Source organism: Phlebotomus papatasi, chromosome 2 (genome assembly GCF_024763615.1).
Source record: "Phlebotomus papatasi isolate M1 chromosome 2, Ppap_2.1, whole genome shotgun sequence".
NCBI lineage: Eukaryota > Metazoa > Arthropoda > Insecta > Diptera > Psychodidae > Phlebotomus > Phlebotomus papatasi.
Window position 1 is genome coordinate 6,138,290 of NC_077223.1, and position 21,722 is coordinate 6,160,011.

The following is a 21,722-nucleotide window of genomic DNA, read 5'->3' on the forward strand; positions in this document are numbered from 1 at the left end:
GCTTTTGAGGTATAACATATAGGGGGAAGTCTGGCACCTTTGAATTGGGACACCTTCAAAATTAGGCTTTTCACTTAATTTTAAAAGAAACTGGACCATACCGTGATAGAATTTAGCTCCACAAACAAACAGGTAAAACCATTTTTAAATATTGAAATGTCAGTAAAACTGAACTTGACTGATTTTATATATAGTAAGTATAATAATATAAATTGATAAGCTAAAATCACTCAAAGTTTACTTGCTATCAATTTATTTAGAAATAATGAATAATATTACAAAAATAGTTGAAAGGGGAGTGTAGGATAGTTCAGACAGCTTAAGTTGTTTTAGAACTTATTTGCAAAATGTTTATGAACCTATAATCTATCTAAGTCCATCTAATTCCTATTCCATTTTGTTTTATCATTATATTTTGGAAATATAGATAACACATTTCCCATCTAAAATTATAATATTTTCGAAAATCGACTGAAACTGCCTCACCCTACTTGTTATGTCTTATTATGTTTTTATTATGTCTTATTTTACCACAAGCTCACTTTGTGCAATCTTTCACAAGTGAACATTATCGTGGAAAATAAAAATGTTCATCGTTGCATTTCCATCTTGATGATAGTCTTATAGCTAAAATGATTGTTTCTCCCTCACGAGTTTAAAGAATATTTTCTAAGTTAAATATAAAATATCCATCTGTTTTTGTCTTCATATATTTATATTTATATCAGTTATTGCATGTGCTATGTTATTGATTAAAAATCAGTGTTAGAAAAAAAAAATAAGCGAGACATCGCACCTGCGAACCCTCCTCAAAGGATAATTGTTACAATTTTAATAGTTGCCGTACATTCCATACTTGCATTATCAATTCAGTTACCAATGGTTTGTCGAACACATTGCACGACTATTGCACCTGAAGTACCACTTGGCACTCCACTATGACCGGTATCGATTGTACCTCTGAAATAGATTGGCGGAATGACTCTAGGTGGACCTTATTTTAATACAGTGCTGATTTTAGTGATGCATTTGGACCACGTGTAAATATGGAGAATATCCCAGGAACTCCTATGGAGCCAGCCGATGGAATGGGTTCAGACTACAGTCAGAGGACGAGTGTTATTGTGAATGAGGTATGTGAACAGAGAAGAAAGTCTCTGGGGCACATACAGTTCCAATCGATGAATGAATTGAGGGAGAATCACGTGAATATCAACAATAATGTGACCCACCACGAGGGAACAACCAAAGGCACGCAAAAGAGTTACAATGGAAGTGACCAGACTGATACAAGGAGATCCAGTAAACAGAACAAAGAAGTAAGCTCTCTTTTATAACTTATAGTCGCGTCTGAGACCAATAATAGATCTATTGACTGGATTTACAAAGAAGCTCTTATTAGAAAGTGTTTTTAGTTCAATAGATTGGTCTAGGGCGGTAGAATAGTCCATTCCGGAACACTTCTTTCTGTTACATTGTCACCCAAAGACCCAGTTCAAATTTGACTAAAGGTAGATCACTAGTATAAGTGAATATTTTGAGAAATACGCTTAATCTCTTTTTTATGGTCAGGGTGACACTATTTTTTTTAGGTATCGAATAAACTAGCAATAAAAAATTAGTCAACAAAGAATTCGAAATGGACAGTAAAAAATTGAAAAAAAGAACAGTTTCTCTTAAAAACGGTCAGTAAAAAAAACAAAACTTGATTGGGATTTAACGTTAGACCGTCTTCAAACTAGAGGTTTAGCCTAGTTTTCGAAGGTCTCAAAACCCTAAATAGCAACCAATTTAATTTGTTCCTTTGATTCAAATAGATTACTTTCCCTTAATAGTCCATTTCTAAGTCAAAATTTTCCAAATCTTTTCGACTAATAAGAAATTAGAGAAATTAAGCCTTATGGCTAAGCCTTAGGTCTGAAGCCTATATTACGCAATTTAACTTTATAAAACAATTGTGAAACTATATAAAATAATTGTAAAGACCAACTTTCTTTTAAAACATACGAAAAATCACATATCAATGTATGTCAAAGTAACCCCACCTTCCCTCAACCGACCCTTTTAAACTTACAATTCAGGATACTACATTAAATAAAATGAATTTTGAAACTTTCAATATCGAGTTTCTCAAAATCGAAATCCTAAATTTCAAGTTCGAATAATTTTAATATCTATACACACGAAGAGAAAAACTAAATTTGGTCAAGAAAAATCTAATTTAAGCAGTAATCAATTCAGAACTTTAAGTGCAGTGAAATTTTCAGACAAGTTTTGTGAAGTAGAAAATAAATAGCTCTTTATTTTACCTGAAACCATTTTTGATATTAATGGCCCTAGTACACCTTTTCGATCAGGACAATTTCATGTAATCGAAATTCACATCTCTTTCTTTCTTAAAAGTAGTGCATATGTTTATCCAACTCTTTAGAACTTTTCTTTTTCTTCTTCTTTTGAACGTCATAACAAATTAAATTTAGTATTTAGTTAAAACCAATTTTGAAACCGAAAGAGTGGAATAGGCAAATCTTTTGAGGAAAAAGGGACGCGAATTTTGATTTCACGAAATCACTTTTTTTATGAAAATCATTTTTTTAATAATGTCTAGCCTTTCATTTTTAATAAGAAATTTTCATAAAACCATGCCATTCTCTAAAATCTAAATTGAATTTGTATTGACGTTTACGCCATCTCTCATAAGATCTTCAAAATAAATACGGTGGTACAGAAAGATTCAATATGTTTGAGAAAATATGGATGGAAATTTTCATTAGTTTAAATTTTCCTGATGAGAGTGTGATAAAAATATTAAAATTATTTAATAATGACTCCGGAATATCTTTTTGATCTGGAAAATTTAATGAAATCGAAATTCACATACCTTCCTTTCTCAAATGTTTTGCATATATCTGTCTGATCTCACTCTTTCGCATTCGTTTTCTATCTAATATCAAATTAGTTCAATCCAATTTCAAGTTCGAAAGACTTAAATAGACATTGACAAAACGTTTGTGAAAGAAAGAGATGTAAATTTTGATTTCATGAAATTTTCCTTGGGTTAAATTCTCCAACGTAACTCTAATACTGAACATTTTAGTGATCTAAATGGAAAAATTTGTTAACCATTTCAAATTTTAACTGCCAAAACTTTTTTAACGCCTCCACCACAACTTCTCGATCGAGGATATTTTATGAAATCAAAATTAATTTTCCCTCTCATACGTTTCGCATTCTAAATTTGATTGAACAAAATTGATTTTGATGCAATATGTTCAAAAGAAAAAGAAGAGTGCAAAAGAGTGTTATAGACATATTCAAAGAATTTGAGAAGGAAATGGATGTGAATTTTGATTTAATAATTTTTCCCGATCTAAAAGGTGAGCCGGATCGATTTAACAAAATTTAAATATCCTTTTAAACAAAAATGTTATTTCGGACAAGTCAAGGTGAAAGTTCGGTCTATTTTTTTGTACCTCAATTTATTTTTACAGTAGAACCCCGCTATAGGCCGTCGCTCTATGTTCCACAATTTATCGACCGTTGATTTCAAAACACTGATTTTAAGTTAGGTTATGTTTTTTAGTACGCGACATGCAATGTTATCATAATTATTTTAATATTTTTGGCAAACTTTATTGAGTACACAGTAAAAAATCGTGTAAAAAAAAATAACGTGTAATTTCCAAATTACCACTAGAAAAATTGTAAATTTTGATTTTTACCACTATTAAAATGGTAAATTTTGTGTAAAAAATAATTTGTGTAAAAATTTTCAGCGTGTAATTGAAACATGTAATTTTTACCACTATTCAAGTGGAACAGTGTCACTTAAAAAGTGGTAAATATTCAACAACGTGTAAAATTTGGTGCATGTACTCAAAAACGTGTAAAATCGCCATTACAGTTTGACAGCTGCTGGAAGCATCCACCTCGGTGAGTATTTTCTTTAGTTTTTTCAGTTTTATAGCCTCTAATTTTGTGAAAAATACCAAATCCCTCAAGAAAAAAGTGGAATACTACTGCTACTGTGTATTTTTTAATGTTTTATATGAGTGATTGTGAAAAAATCCAGTGTTGAAATTTACGTGGTGTCACTTTCAGTTGCATTCTATTTGCGCATATTTTGCCTCGGAATCTTGTCCAAAGGGCAGTGGTGGCCCCCACAATAACCACCCCTTGTGATCATCAGTCCTTCAGTCCAATCTTTAAGAAATACAGTGTGAAAATCTGCATATATTTGAACGGGTATTGAACTTGTTAAAACATGTCATAATTCCACATTCTATTCCCGGAATAGACGATTTCCCTCAGTGTTTCTACACCGTGGGGCCTCCTGTGCTCTTAAAGAGTCTTAAATCCATCGCTCGGTGATCCTCCCAAGGTCCAGTGAAAGTTTGATTGAAAAACTGATTGTTTTTTTTTCTAATTTACAGATCTGTCACCAAAATCACATCCTTCTTCTAAATCAACGAGGCAATTTGATGCTGGACATGGAGGAATCTCTGGCGGCAGTGCAAAAAAAAACTTGAAAAAATGTGAAAAAAATTGCGAATAAATAAAATTACACGCTAGAAATTACATGTTTTTTAAGTTTACACGTTCCTTTTTACACAAATTTGGAAATTACATTCTGCAAATTACACACGAAAAACATTACATGCTGGAAATTACACGCAAAAAGAAATTACACGCTGAAGATTACACGTTTTAAAAAATACACTTTTCCCAAAATTACCACTATAATAGAGATGTCAAAAATTACCTACTATTATAGTGGTACTTATTTTTTACTGTGTAGTTGTGATAATTGTGATCCATAATGAAGAGAGCGAGGACAAGTACAACAATCGCAAAGAAAGTGGAAGCCGTTGAGCAAATTTCAATACTAAAAGTCGTTGATAATTTTAAAAAATGACATAGACTATAGTGTGCGACCCAAGTGTTAAATCTAGAACCAAATACAGTAGACTCTCTCAAATTCGGGCACATGGGACCGAAATGTCAGCCGAATTAGACAGAAATTCGGGCGACAAAATTTTTGAAATGCAACGATTTTTTATTCATGTGCATATAGATATTGAGTTTACACACTCATATATAACGTAAATTGCATGAAAATCCCTCAATAATGCAAAATCACATCAAAACTAAGACAAACCATGCCAAATTTGAGCATATTTCATTCATTTGATAATCATAATCAAACTTGAAAAATGACAACAAACTTTTTTCAAATGTAACTGCTGCCCGAATTAAAAAGTGGCCCGATCTTAAAAGAGCCGAATTTGCGAGAGTCTACTGTATGGCCTATAGCGGGGCTCTACTGTATTAGCCAACGTTTCGATGTTCTGTTAGCACTTGACTGTTCTCAAGTGATTCTGCATTATCGACTTTTCTTCGTGTTGGTTCTTGTCTCAACTGTTTTCCTCGCGTCTTCTAAAACTCCCAAATAGTCGTGACAGGAACCAATGGAAAGAAAAGTCGATAATGCAGAAGCACTTGAAAATAGTAAAGTGCTAAAAAAACTTGTTCATTTTTCATTGGAATAGCACCATTATTCTAACTTTTCCTTCCTGTCTAAAAGGGACTTGATCCAGAATCTCTGATGTTCCGGGATGGGCGACGCAAAATTGATATGGTGATTTGCTATGAGGAAGAGAATGAGGGTGTAATGACGGAGCTTGAAGCGCGCCGACGAGAGCAGAGACGCGTCTTCCAGGAGAACCTCGTGAAGGAGGGCCTTGAACTGGAGCTAGAGGACAAGAGTCAGTCCTTCGATGAGAAAACATATTTTCTCAAAGTTCACATCCCATGGCGCACAGAATCCCGCTATGCTGAAGTCATGAATCTCAAACTGCCAGTTAAGCGTTTTATCACCATTAGTGTTAAGGCTTGGGATGAGGACAGGGCTGACAGCAAGAAGCCCAATTGGTGGCGTAAATACCTGCAGAAATTCCGACAACTCACGGAATATGATTACTCGTTAATTGATCGGGAGCCCTCTTTCTACGATGCCACAGCTGGAGGGAATCCCGAGGAACAGTAAGCTTCTGAATAATTTCAATAAAAGACCAACCACAATGATTAAATCTTTGTTTTTTTTTTCAGGTTTATTGTTAAAGATCGATGTACAACATACACCAGTGCACAAAGGAGCTCCATTGTGATGCAGATACTGATGAGGACACGTTTCGATGACACAGAAAAGGTAGAATTTTAAATGAGGACTTACGTAACCGTCACCAGGATCATAAAGTATTCATCCACATTCTATCATTAGAGCCCTCCCACACATTTACCGAACATTTCTTTGTGTTTTTCTTCTATTCCTAAATTGGTCGTTTTACCTTCAAAGCGATCATTGTGAAATCTACGCATCTGTTCTCAATTAAAATCTCTATTTAAATATTCATGAGAAAAATCAATCAATACTTTGCGGAAGGTCCATATTAAAATATTATCCATCTATGATTTATTTCACAAAAAAAAAATGTATTATAAATATTTTTGAAGCGACGTTTCCGCAGAGATTTTCAAATTACACATAATGTGATGATTAGTATGGTTTATTTAAAAAAAAAGGATATCACCCTTATATACAACGTTCCCTTAAAAAGCAACGAGTAAGTCACCAAGAGGTGCTAGAATCACACCCCATATCGAACCGCACCCGCATGTCTACCCATACTCCAAGACCCTCATTCAACAAGGTGTCTAGGGAAAGGTTTTCAGGTTTTGCACGCATTTTGGCTTCAAAGGCTTCTTTCAAGGAATGTGTGACTTAACCCTTTAAGGACGAGAAGCTTTCCTCTGAGCGAAATTTAACGAAATCAAATTTCCCTCGATATTTTAGCCTAAATAAGAAATTTACGGTTAAAAAAAAATTTTCCCATCCCTAGGAGTCCTGGAAAACTATGGGTCATATATGACCCAATTGTCCTTAAAGGTAAAAAAGCACCAAATTTTCCAGACGACTAGTTTACTCGTTTGCTATGTTATTTTTGAAAGATAAATAACTTGAATATATTTGTAATAATAAAAAAAATATTTAGAGTACGAGTAAAAATTAAAACGATCAAAAATTAATTTTAAAAAATCTCATTCAATTTTTGGTCTCAAACATTCTTGAAAACTTGTACACAAAAACAATAATTTTTATGAAAAAATGTACTATTTACTTCATTTTCAATTTTATAATATTTATCGAAACAATTGCGATTACTGGTAACACAGAGATAAATGTCACATGCCTCGCAAATACAATTGGTCTTATAATCCTCTTTTCTGATAGCACCATGTGCACCTTAGTTTTCTTCGAAACATGTTTGATGGTAATGGGTAGGTGCAATGTTGTTTGTCTCTGGGAATTTAAGACGTACACTTGCACATTGCTGTGGATCTGGGAGTTCTTCCGGAGTTGATGCATTTTCGATGAAGACTTCAAAGTCCACTTCATCCACGTATTGTTCCAAATATATTAAGTCGCTTTCGTTCAGGACAAGATTGTCGGCATCATCGCTATCTTCCGGGCATAATATGTGGATGATTTCGGGTTCATTGATCATGAAATTTTTTTTCCATTTTTGAAGTCATGTACAAGAGTAAAAAGTTATGAATTTACAACATATACGCAGTAGTATCTTATAAATTATCAAAATATTACCTTCTTCAGTCAGTATTGCACTGGGAAATCTCAGCTAATTGATATATCACACAATATTACACGAATAATTAACTATTTTGCGCACACATAAACAAAAACATGAAACAGTCTAACCTCAAATCTTCGAAAATCCACTACAGACAAATTCTGTGTTTTTTACTTTTAGGGACGATTGGGTCATATATGACCCATGAAAATTATGAAGCCTTCCTGAAAATACCAATAAACTATAATTTTTACTTTGTTGAGAAATATTATGTATAGTTATTATAGTTTCTAGTCCCAAGAGGTTTTTGCTTAAAAAAAATTAGAAATATTAAGAATATTAAAATTCAAGCACCAACGTCAAAATTTGAAAATTCGTTATTTTTGAGCTCAAATATTTTTATATAGCAAATAGCTGGAGATTTGCAATAAATATCCTAGATTCCTACATCTTTCTACTTCGTGATTATGTACAAACATTAGAAAGAAATAACTTCAGGTAGTCAGGAAAAATTATTTTCTCTATGGGTCACGGGTGACCCAATCGTCCTTAAAGGGTTAAGACTAGTAGCCGCCACACCTTCTAGTACCCAGCCAGAGTCCCGCGAGCGACTCAAGTCCACACGTCCTTCTTTTCTGACGTTCTAGACCGGACTGACTCTCTCGGCTCTCAAACTTATAGGTACAGTGACAAAGACCCTAAAGGCAATGACACCGCAACGGCTTAGTAGCGGCCCAGGGACGGATTTGAATAGTAACGTTTATAACTGCCAGGATTTTTGCAACGTTTACAATTAATTGGAAATAATAGGTTTACATGCTCTGTAAAGGGATCAGATTTCCTTCCTTTTATGTAGCGCCTCGATGTCGACTTAAGACTAGCTATTATTTAATATATCTTACCTATCTTACCATAGATAGATCAGATTCATTAAAAGAATATACGAAAAATATGAAGTGTTCGAAGCCAGGATGTGTGCGAAGCCTGAAAGCCTTCCCTCAAAACTTTTTTTTTTAATTTTTATTTAATACTAAATCAGGTGGGAATACGACGCCTTCTGAATGATGGAACCTTCCTGGCGTGTTTTCCCCTCCACGAAGGCCGCTACGACACCCCACATTCCAGTGGAGTTGTCTACGACCGTCGTCTCCTTTACCTAGAATGGGCACGACCCAGCAAGTGGTACAAGAGGCAGCCCATTTGCCTGGTGCGCAAGTACTTTGGCGACAAAATAGCCCTCTACTTCTGCTGGTTGGGCTTCTACACGGAAATGCTGGTGTACCCTGCTGTTGTTGGATTCCTGTGTTTTCTGTATGGCCTAGCATCCATGGACTCCGAGTACAATACGCCCAGCAAAGAAATCTGTGATATCAATGGAGCTGGAAATATCACCCTATGTCCACTCTGCGACAAGGCCTGCAGTTACCAACATTTGTCGGAATCGTGCCTTTTTGCACGTATGACATATCTTTTTGATAATCCTGCCACGGTCTTTTTTGCCATCTTCATGTCATTTTGGGGTGAGTTTAGCAATAAATTTTCCTCATTTAAATATTGATTAACATATGAACTCATTCCTTGGTCAAATAGCAACGACTTTCTTGGAATTGTGGAAACGAAAGCAGTCTGTGATCATATGGGAATGGGATTTGCAAGACAATGAGAGTGATGAGGAGAATAGACCAGAATTTGAGACGTCAGTCAAGACATTTCGCACGAATCCAGTCACGCGAGAAAAGGAACCCTACATGCCAACAACAACGCGAGCCTTGCGCTTCATAGTTACCGGAGTGCTGTACTTTTTATGGTATCAGTTGTACTGTGTGCTGTCCTCGGTACCATAATCTATCGAATATCGCTGGTGACAGTGATATACAGTGGAGGTGGGAGTTTTCTGCGCACTCATGCCAAAATTTTTACTACCATGACCGCTGCCCTCATCAATCTGGTCATCATCATGATACTCACACGGGTACGTTGAAATATTACCTTCATTCACAAAAGTGAACATTGAGAATAGAAGAGAAAAAATTGATTTATGATTCAAGATTCAGGGTTAGTCGGTTAGATTAACAAAGCACAACAAAATCAATTTGAGTCAATGATTCAGGATGTTTAAAAAAAGAAAGATATAGGCGGAAGCAGTAAAGTAGAGGAAGGTAGGGTATTTTTATCCAGTTCGATATTTTTCGACAAGATGTTAAAGTAACGCATTAGAGAGACTGCCCCATCCTCTCCTACGATTACATAAATTGTGTCCTCACAACTTCATTAGCATAAAATTGTAAATATTCATTAATCGTTAGAATCTTATTTAAGTTACGAACTTAAGTTTATTGAAACCAATTGACATGTGCTGAAAATAACTTAAAAAATATGAATAGGGGGAAGTGGGGCACCTTTGAAAGTGGGGTACCTTTGAAATTGGGATTTTTCATCTATTTTTAAATAAAATTGAGTCTTATCGTGATATAGTTTAGTTGCACAAAGAGATTGAGAAGCTAAATTATATCACGATAAGGCTCAATTTTATTTAAAAATAGGTGAAAAATCCCAATTTCAAAGGTGCCCCACTTTCAAAGGTGCCCCACTTCCCCCTACATCTTATCTTGAGTCTTGCTAAATCCTGAACAAAGGGAAACTCAGAATTTACATCTTACAAATTCGGGTGTATAAACTTTACCTCTAGTTGAAGAGGCTGTGGGGAAAGTTGGAAAACAATAGAAGAAATTTTATGTAACTGTTCCAAAGTCTTAAGCCAGAGAATTAAAATCTCCAAGGAATGAGTGCGCTAACACTAGAGAATGTCAAAAGAACAAAAGCTCATAACATTCTGCAGGTCAGGCAAGTTTAAGCGATAATTGGAGTAAGATTTGTTGGATTTACACAAGGAAATTCAATAAAACTTCTGTGTAGCTTACAAATCGCACGATAGGGGAAGGTGGAGCAATTTCACACATTAAATGCATTTGAAAATAAAAATTTCAGGATAATAAATTAATATATCGATCGCTCAGAATAAGAAAGGAATAACTCGCAGTAGGCAAATTTTACAGGAGAGCGATTTGAAGCTGATGCAGAGTATAAGTATCCAAAAAAACGAATAAAACGAATTTTGTAAAAAATCGAGTTGTTCAACCTATATTCTGAGTTGTCGATATGGTAACTGCTCTGAGGCAATATAAAAGAGAAAACAATTAGACTTAGTTTGGTTATAGTTCATACACGTGGGGCCGTATTTGGATGGGTTTTCTAGGACCACGGCACCACGGTATCGGGACCCCACTGTTGTGTCGTCAGCAAATCGAGTGGACTGTATTTTTTTTGTAAATGCTTTTTATTTGTCGTCGTCTTACAGCCGGCGAGACAGGCTAATACCCGAGTAGATCTAGTAGAGCTAATAAGTAAATTGATTAAAAGTCGTCCTAATTACTAAATAAATCGTCTTTGTCTTTACCTAATAAGACTTCAATCTTGTTCTGGATATCACCTAATAGATATTGAATCCGTCTGTGAAATGAAATTTTGTGTACAAGTGCTTTGAAGCATTATCTATCTATTGAACCAGGAGGCTTCCCGGAAAGTTTTGAGTATCTAGTTGAAAAAGTACATTTCCTGCAACAATGCATGTTTCAGTACTTTTCGCCACCTTGTAAACACTTTTTCGCCATTGTGTAAGCACTTTTTTGCCACCTGTTTTTAATTGAATTTTAAGAAATAGCAGCTTTCGAAAACGTCAAAAAGTACACGGCACAGTACTTTTCTTATTTAACATCGATATTACACAATTATTAGAATATTTCGAATGATTTTTTGCACATTTTTTATTTGCGACAAAAATCAATTGAAAATTACGCCTGTTTCAACTAAATTCCGCGAGGAGCACCACTTGTAAAATGCTTGGAAAATGAGTGGCGAAAAGTACTTACACTACCGAAAAAAGTAAGCCCTATTTCACCACATCCGTATTTCTTTATTTTTTTGAAAAACATTATTAAAAATGATATTAGAAAAAAGCTTAGTTAATAACGGATTGACTTTCAGTGAAAAAATATCGAATACTGTACTGAAAAAACATAAAATAATGCAAGACAATTTGTCTGAGCGTTGACAAGTTTATTAAGAACTCCATATTTTTTTGGTGACTGTTCACCTTGTCGACAATTTCTTTAATTAAGTTGCAAATAATCCAGTCTATGGAGCATCTGATATGGTTTTCTGATTCATTTGAGTAGAGGTCACGAAATAACACTCATTTCGTAGTTCCACGAACTCATAATTGTCTTAAAATGTGATTTTAATTTAGGTGGCGAAAAAGGGCTTTACTGGCGAAAAAGTACTGACTCTACTCTACTTCCGATTTTTTTTTGCGTTGCAGAGTCTTCACAAAGTCGTTTATTTATTTAAAATATTTCTTCTACAAATATTTCTTAATAACGTCTTAAAAGTAACGTCAGCTTCGTAAAATTGCCCCACTCTCCTCTATTTACTATACACTAATCTAAGTAGGGGAAGGCTTTTAGACTTTGCACATCCTCTGGCTTCGAACACTTCATATTTTTCCCATATTCCTTTAATAAATCTGACCTTATGGCAATATATTTTAATAGTTAGTCTTAAGTCACACTTTTCTTGGAAGAAATATGTCAAATTCATTAAAGCAATATGATGAAAATATGAAGTGCTCGAAGCCTGAAAGTATTCCCCTATTTAGAAAATTAAAATTTCCCTTCTAAACTTTTAAAATTAGGTCATTCTGTTTAATCTCCATCCTCTTTTAATTAATATGGCTCGAAGAAGTCCTCGGTAGAAAGTTGTTGTTGTTGCTGTAGAGGAGAGCCGGTGTATTTTTGAGACACTTTTTAATGTTTTGACTTTAGTACATTATTTCAAAAATATCTTGCAATTTTGTTGAACCATCTTGAGTTATTTCTCAATTTAATTAGCTCTTTGCAGATTAATTGGTTATCATGAGAAGCAAACTTCTAAAAAAATATTTCAAGCCAATAAACGCGCTCTTTTCCGTGAAAATACTCTGTTAAGCTAAATCTTCGTATTCTTAAATTATTATTTTTAGTGTTATGCTTTTTTAATTTTTTTTTGGATATAGTTTAGACAGGGAGAGGCGACCTCTCTCTTCCTCTTCCTCGCTGCACCCTTGACTAATCATATAATTAATTCTATTTGCCCCTCTTAGTCATTCATAAAAATTGTATTAGGAAATCAATTTGGGTTCTATTTAAAGTATTAAGCTTAAGGCTAAGAAATATTATTTCCATCTCTTTTTTTCAGGGTTAGTCTGGTTAATCGCTAGAATTTTAAAATCATTGACAGTGCACTAAAAGAGGATTTAAAATTAATGCAATTTTCAGTTTTGTCTTAAGGTAAATGCATCAAATTTCGGCCAGCTTGCAATTTCGGCCACTTCTCTGGTTCCTCAAATCTCCATGAATTTTTGGTTTCTGTATTCTCCAGAGATAATACAATGCAAAAAACTAATTAAAAAATGTCATTCCAATGAACGAGATGATATGAAAAAGACTTTTTTAAGAATTCGGGAAGAAAAGGTACTATGAGAATCAAGGTGGGTGAAATATTACCCAAAGATTTTTCTATATTTTTATTCATTTTAAAATGTAGGGGGATGTGGGGCTACTTTTAGCTGTGGGGCTACATTGTTATACGATTTTTTCGCCCATTTTTAAATGAAGCTGGACTTTACAAATATTTTATTTACATCCAGAATTGTTTTATCTATCCGAATTAGATCAAGTTAAAACCCAGTTCCCTTTACAAATATGCGAAAAATCGTATAACAATGTAACCCCACAACTCAAAGTAGCCCCACCTCCCCCTATCAAGAATGATTTTAGAGAAAACAAAAAAGATAAAATATCTACAAGGTTCCAAGCAACACTCCTTAAAAATAAGTAATAAAAAAATCTATTTGTTTCAAGTATACTAAATTTCAAACTTAAGACTTTGGCCCTTGATGCAACTATGCCGAAATTTGGTAGCACTTACCTTACTCGGTACGCTCGGCACATAAATAATATTGAAAATTAAACAACAAATCTATTCAAGCTCTAAAACAATTTATATTAAAAAATATGTAAAGTTACAATAATTTTCTCTAATTGTACAATATTTTTTCAGATATATCACAAATTAGCAATTTATCTGACGAATTTAGAGAACCCAAGAACAACCACCGAGTACGAAGATTCGTACACCTTCAAGATCTTCTTCTTTGAATTTATGAACTTCTACAGTTCCCTCATTTACATCGCCTTCTTCAAAGGTCGCTTTTTTGACTATCCTGGTGATGATGTTGTGCGGAAAAGTGAATTTTTGCGCCTCAAAGGGGACATCTGTGACCCAGCCGGCTGCTTAAGTGAACTCTGCATTCAATTGGCCATCATAATGGTGGGCAAGCAATGCTGGAATAATTTTATGGAGTACCTTTTTCCGTAAGCTCTTTTTCTAGTTCAGTGGGAGTACCCCAAATGAATTGTTTATGGCACGTTATCGGGTTATTAATAGATTTTCTCGCCCCCGTAGAAAATTCTGGAATTGGTGGCGTCAGAGGCAGCATAAAGCAATGACCAAGGATGAAACCCATCTTCATATGGCATGGGAACAGGATTACCATCTGCAGGATCCGGGTAGATTAGCTCTTTTCGATGAGTACTTAGAAATGAGTAAGTTTATTTCCTAATGAAAAATTCTTATTAAGAAAAATTTAAAATTCTCAAATAATGATTTCTATGAACGACTTTGACCTTAACTAAACAAATATCGTTTTTATAGTTTATGTAAATTAGATAAACTATGTACATCATAATAGATAGCTTTATGCAGACTATGTATACAGGGTATACAGGTGTAACAAATTCAATTACAATTAATGGGACACCCTAATGAAATACTTATAAATATTATCATAATTATTCATCAACCTCATCAACCATAGCGAACGATAAACCTAATGACTTTTAACCTATTTTACACATCAAAATAGAATTATTGATTTTATATTATTGTATAATGAGTGCTTTTGTGTAATAAGCAACATTGTTATGCCTTTACTAATTATCCATTTACCCGAATTATTTATTAATCAAGTATGATTTTTTTTCAATATAACCTTGAACTTGTTTTACCTTTCTAATAATGTAAGAAAATTTCTTTTCAAGTTTTTGTTTGCAATCTATACATAATTTTCTTAAAAAAAAACATTTAATTTTTTAATGATAGGGTAAATTAAGCTAATTCAAAACCTGCTCCAAATGGAAATTTTTCACTACTCCAAATGGAAACGTAATTGTTTTCATGATAAATAGAGTACTTAATTATTATACATATATTTTCTATACCACAGTTACATTATTTAGTTAATTTTGCTACAAATAAAGCGAAAATCCATTCATATTCACAAATTTTAATTTATAAATTTCTCAGAAAAATTAGAAGTGTGCCTTTTCACCATCGAATTTTTCATCGATCGACCATGTTTTCCAATGACAAACACAATAAATTGACTGTTGTTTATTCGTTTTCTTTAACATTTATGTCATATTTCTGGCTAATTTTAGTTAAATTAAGTGCTAATCTTTATTGTTAACGGTACGTGAAGTTTTCATATGAAATAATTACCTATTTCGTGAGCAAAAAGGGTTTTTCTGAAGTGTCTGCAAATGCTTCAATAGGAAACCCCGGAAATATGATTTTTTTGGAGAGATTTTCTTATTGTTTTAGATGGGAAAGGAGAAAAGACCAGAAATAAGAACAAATACTGAACTCAGGTTTTGGAAGCCTTTCGTCGTGGTTTCACTTACACTGTTTGTCTCCAATTAGAAACTTTCCCTTGTCTCCATTTGGATTAATTTGTTTCCAATAGAAGTATTTCACACTTTATTGAGATTTTTAGGATTTTGATTTTTTTTTAATCCAATGGCTTCTCGCCGAATTCTCGCACCTTCTTAATTCCCTTCATTAAGGACTTGACAAACCAGTCTCCACCATGGTATCGGATGGCTTTCTTCTACTTAATCTCTAAATCAAGCAAGTTTTCGGTTGTCTGATTTTTCTTCCTGACATTTGTCTTCAAAATTTCCCAGTATTTCGCAATCTTCTGGAGTATAGGATGGTTTAAACATCTTTCTCATAGCCTTAGAATCCTTTGAAAAGATGATCGTTAAACTTCTGAGACCTTGCTTTAGCACTTTGACGATATTTCTCGGTCCAATGGGGAGCAGAATGAGCTTTGTAGGTTTTCAAACCATTCCTCCTCTGGATTTTATGGACCAAGCTCCAATGTATTCCCATTATTATTATTAATCGTATCGAGATATATTCATTACAAAGGTAATTTTTTTTACAATGTCCATATCCCGTGTTGGAAGAATATTCTAGTCCGTTTGTAGACTCTCCCAGGAGCACCTTCTCCACATTGTGGATGCTTCTTCCATGCTCCCGAAGTTGTTGGGCGTAGGCGGTGCATTATATTACGTTATTAACATATGAAAATTGCCTAAATTAAACATTCAGATCTTTGTACCGGGCGGGACTCGAACTCACAACAATAAGTCGAGCCAGGGAATCGATCCGCTCAAGAGCCAACGGTCTTGCCTATTGCGCCACTGATTCCCCATGTATTCCCATCTTATTACCTAAATCTTCCACGGAAAGCTTGAGTTGCTTCTCCAAAAACTCAAGCACTTTCTTTTTCATCCTTTTGTCCTCGATTCCAGGCTTTCGGCTACTTCCTTCTGAATTCTGAGGACCAGTCTTGAGTTTCTAGAACCAAATTACAATCTTCCAAACAGTAAAGCGGCTCACTTCCCGATCAATTTCGCGATTTCAGCTTAGCTTGCTTTTGAATTCTTGAGATAATTATGAACTTTTAATCGTCACATGGTCTTCATCTTTTTACAATTACTCAGCCAAAACTCAATATTTTTTAACAAGTTTTTCTCTAAAAGAAAGCTCATTAAATTCTCTTCAAACGACTCTGAAGAAAAGAAGCAAAATCCAAAGCCTACTGCCATTGACTTCACATAAAGCAGTGGCCAAAATTTTTCGTATACACGCGTTATTTAAGGGGTTACGGGTCTCTCAGGTCAAAAAATAGCCCTTTTTTCTGATAATAATTTATTGTGTCGAAAATATTTTAGAAATTCCAACTGGGATATGAAAGACTACCTTTAGAACAAAATTTTAAAAAAATAATTTTGAAATATTTTGAAAATTCGACCGTTGGTAGCTGATTATCGGAACCATTCCTCAAAAAACAGACCTTGCGGTAGGCAGAATTTCTCCCAGTAGTTTCATCTGAAATCAAAAAACCAAATATACTCAGTTAGAGGATTAGAAGTAGATTGAAGTAGTCTTCAGACTAGAGGTTTAGCCGAGTTCCTAAACCTAACTAACATTATCTTATTAATTTGAAACATTTCTGTAGTTCTTCAATATGGTTTTGTGACGCTCTTCGTAGCAGCGTTTCCATTGGCTCCCCTTTTTGCCTTGCTCAACAATGTGGCTGAGATTCGTTTGGATGCCTACAAGATGGTAACCCAGGCAAGGAGACCCCTGGCTGAAAGAGTTGAAGACATCGGTGCTTGGTACGGAATCCTAAAAATTATCACTTACGCTGCTGTTGTGTCAAATGTAAGACATCGCAAATCTATCTGTAAGAACAATCTAACTGGGTTATATCTACTTCCAGGCCTTTGTAATTGCCTACACTTCGGACTTTATTCCACGGATGGTGTACAAGTTCGTGTATTCGGACCATCACAACCTCGTTGGCTACATCGATCACTCCCTGTCGATTTTCAACACATCCGACTACAAGGAAGAATGGGGAGCTACACCCGCCGAATCCGATCCCGATACATGCCAATATCGTGGATATCGGAATGGACCTCAGGATCCTGATGACCCATATGGATTGAGTCCACGCTACTGGCATGTCTTTGCAGCCAGACTGGCTTTTGTTGTCATCTTCGAGCATATCGTCTTTGTTCTCACTGGAATCATGCAGTTCATCATTCCGAATGTGCCAAGTGAGGTCCGTACGCAAATCCAGCGGGAACAGTTACTAGCCAAAGAAGCCAAGTACCAGCACGGACTCAAGAAGGCCAGGGACAATGACTATGAGGATCTTATTCAGGCACTTAGGGATCAAAATACAGGAAGTCGTGCCGGTTTTGGTATTATTAACTTATTCAGTAAGCATAGCTTTAAAGAAATTCTTTAAAAAAAATATATTATCTTTCGCAGGAATTCGCGGAAGTTGGGCTAGGCGTCTAAGTCGCCTAAGTGATGGTGTGGACGCTCATGTGGACGTTCCAACGAAACCAAGACGTTCGATGGAGTCAACGGTGTGGGAAGTCACCTAGCAGTCAAGTTCTCAGTGAATCTCACTTGCCATTTAGTATTTATATCTTAAGAAAACCTCAAGACTATCTGTAGTTGCTCTCTACATTTATTAATGTTCTTTAGAGTAAATGTTCATTAGGTGTAAATAATATTGGGGACATGCACTTCTAAGAATCGCAAATAAAGTTTGCAAAATCGAACTTTAATTAGTGGAACAGCGCCAGTTAGTTTTCATTTATTTAGGGTATGATGTTTTCTTAGTACTTCGTCAGTTGAATCAACATTTGTAGTAATTTCATTTTTTAGTCTGCACGACCCACGTAACCCCTTAAATAATCAAAAAAATCCACTGCGTCTCAATCATGCAGGCTCTCCCCTACACATTCAGCCAATATGGCATTAGTTCAAAACAAAACAAGCGACGTGACACATAATTTATTCTGCACATAATTCATAAAATGCAGTCGAGTTCCTCAAATTTGAACGACAGTTGAGTTCAAAATGTAAAATTTGAGGTTACGTGAAGAAAGTTTTACGTGGAGTCTGAATTAGAACCATTTTTCTCTGGTGTTTCCTCATTATTATCGTATTATATTAACTTTCGCAACAAATTCCATATATTTCACAACAAATTATATTGATATATTCTCTAAAGTTATTTATCTTAATTTGGGAAAAGTGCATTTTACATGAATTCCGTTACATTTTTTTCTCAATTTCGGGCATTTGGGACCAAAATGTCACCCGAATTAGAGATAAATTCGGGCGATAAATTTTTTGAAATGCAACGTTTTTTTATTCATCTGCATACACATATTGAGTTTACATACTCAGATTTATGGTAAATTTCACGAAAACCCATTAATAATGTAAAAACACATCAAAACTAAGACACACCATGGCAAATTTGAGATATTTGCTTCATTTAATAATTATTACGAAATTTTGAAAAATGTCAACAAACTTTTTTCAAATTTAACTGCCGCCCGAATTAAAAAGTAGCCCGATCGTAAAAGAGCTGAATTAGAGAGAGTCTACTGTGAAAACTTGTAGGAACAAGGACATTATTCTGACTGTCCCTATAGCCGTTCGACCGCAGAGGTTCACTTTAAAAGAAAAATCCGCCGTGGAATTTATCTGTTATTTTCCCGCGTGAGCCTCCACGGAAAAACCCGCTAATATGCTGCGTAGAGTTCCGCAGAGTTATCATCTTTCTTTCGCTTGGATAGGGGGAGGTGGGGCCACTTTGAGATGTGGGGCTACATTGTTATACGACTTTTTTTGTATATTTCTAATGGAAACTGGGCTTAAACATGATGTAATTTGGACAGACAAAATTATTGTGGATCTAAATAAAATAATTGTAAGAACCAGCTTCATTTAGAAATAGGAGAAAAAGTCGTATAACAATCTAGCCCCACAGCTCAAAGTAGCCCCACCTGCCCCTATCTGCGAAAAGATCCGAGGAATTTTCTGTTAATATATTTGAGAACATTTCCTGGAAATTGAAACAACATTTCCTTTGAATATTCCAAGTCAATTTTCTGATATCTTTCCAGCCAAGACTCCATTCCTTCTGACAATATCTTAGCATTTTAATCATTTTAAATATATTTTCTCGAGCTATTTACCATGTACTTTCTTATAATGTCTTTATTTTGGTTCAAAAGTTTCGTATTCAGGGCTTATTTAAAAAATATATATATACAGTAGAGTCTCGCTATAGGCCATCGCTCTATAGTCCACAATTTATCGACCGAACACTGATTTTTAGTTAGGTTATGTTTTTTAGTACGCGACATGCAATGTTGTCATAATTATTTTAATATTTTTGGCAAACTTTATTGAGTAGTTGTGATAATTGTGATCCATGATGAAGAGAGCGAGGACAAGTACCACAATCGCAAAGAAAGTGGAAGCCGTCGAGCAAATTTCAATACTAAAAGTCGTTGATAATTTCAAAAAATGACACCTATAGTGTACGACCCAAGTGTCAAATCTGGAGCCAAATATGGACTATAGCGAGATTCTACTGTAGCTAAACTTAAAATTTCATCTCCTGTATAGTTGTCAAAAGAAAATTACATCAAATGCTGATTAAACTGACAAATTATTTCCTAATTTTATGCTATATAGAAAATTATATAAGTACGAATTACTTTTGTCATTAATATTTAACAATATTTGGTCATTGAGAAAAGTTTAATAGGTTGTTTCAATATTTTTCCGGGTAAAATCAAATACTTATATTTTCCGATATTTTTAAAGCGGTTTTATTGTGAAATACATTTGTTTCAGAGAAATTATTAAGTTTTTTGGTAATAACTTGCTGCTTTTTATACAAAGATTAAAGCCTGGTAATGGTGCTATTCCAATGAAAAATGAAAAGGGGAAATATTTCTCCTGAACATTTTTTAGCACCTTGCTGTTCTCAAGTGTTTCTACATTATCGGCATTTTTTGTGTTGGTTTCTGTCTCGTCTCGACTATTAGTCCTCGCTGTGTTCTAAACCTATCAAAAAATTGTAACAGGTACCAACTCAAAGAAAAGTGTATTATAGAAAAGAACAGTAAAAAGTCCTTAAAATAATATTCTTTTATCATTAAAAGAAAGACCATGACATTATATGAATTTAAATGTTAAACCAATTGAAATGGCAACAAATAAAAGTTAAATAAAACACATTAAAAACGGCAGGTTATTACTATAAACAACCTAATTTTTAAATAACAGATCAGTTACATATACATAATTTAAACATTTCTGAAATTGATTTTAAGACGTAGAAATCATATAAAAAATTAAACATTCGTAAGTTTAAGTGAAAATGTATCTGAAAGTATGACATTAAAAAAATCATTTGTAAATTAATTCTAAAATGAATTATAAATTATATTTGTAGGTAAACTAAAAAAATCTTGGGTAAATATTTCTTGGTATGATTTCAATGGAAGAAATATATTATTTTACCAACATTAAGCTACATTTATCATTAGCTAAAAAGCGTGAATCATTTTTAAAAAAAATCAGTAGGGGAAACCGAGACTCAAATATGATTTTTAGATGTCGCTGGACCGGTTCCTCGTCTCGACCGATAGATTTATTTATTCAATTTATTTATATTTGGTATAATATTTTGCGTATGATCTAACATTAATAGGTCAATCATTCCATGAATAATACGAACCAGTGACAAATTCATAGAAATTGACGAAATCGACCATGAAAGATCCAAAAATTGACTCACCGGTCGAGTTGAGGAACCCGGTCGAGTGAGGGTACTTTACCTTATACATGCAAAGAAAATTTTCATTTGTTGGTTAATCTGCCCCGGTCTCCCCTACTTAAAAAGATTTTTTGATTCGACCCATAAATTATTTTTCTATAATTGTATTTAAAGAAAAGCAGTACATTTCAAGCAATAATAATCATAAAAAACGATAATTTAGCACACCGTCGGTTGCATCGGCCGTTGTCGTATCTGCGTTTTTTTTTGTATCAGCATTTGATGCAATAGGTGACGTTTGTATCGTTGCTTTCATTAAAAAAAAAGAAAATAAAAATAAATAAACGAACAAAAATAATACAAATGCAAAATAAATGCAGATACGACAACAATTGACGCAACCGATGACATAACATTTAATTTATATTTATTTATTTTTCACTGGAATTTATATAAAAATATTT

General features: G+C 34.2%; 1 protein-coding gene across 1 annotated transcript; it reads left to right on the plus strand.

Annotated features, from left to right (window-relative positions):
- The first annotated feature begins 959 nt into the window (after nucleotides 1-959).
- On the plus strand, nucleotides 960-19,989 carry LOC129802255 (anoctamin-4). The gene is given in 11 exon segments (XM_055847938.1): nucleotides 960-1,319; nucleotides 5,585-6,042; nucleotides 6,109-6,208; nucleotides 8,689-9,169; nucleotides 9,240-9,437; nucleotides 9,440-9,621; nucleotides 13,806-14,119; nucleotides 14,211-14,350; nucleotides 17,113-17,318; nucleotides 17,377-17,863; nucleotides 17,934-19,989. Coding segments are annotated over 11 exon segments (2,958 nt in total). The 5' UTR covers nucleotides 960-1,046; the 3' UTR covers nucleotides 18,053-19,989.
- Nucleotides 19,990-21,722: the final 1,733 nt, after the last annotated feature.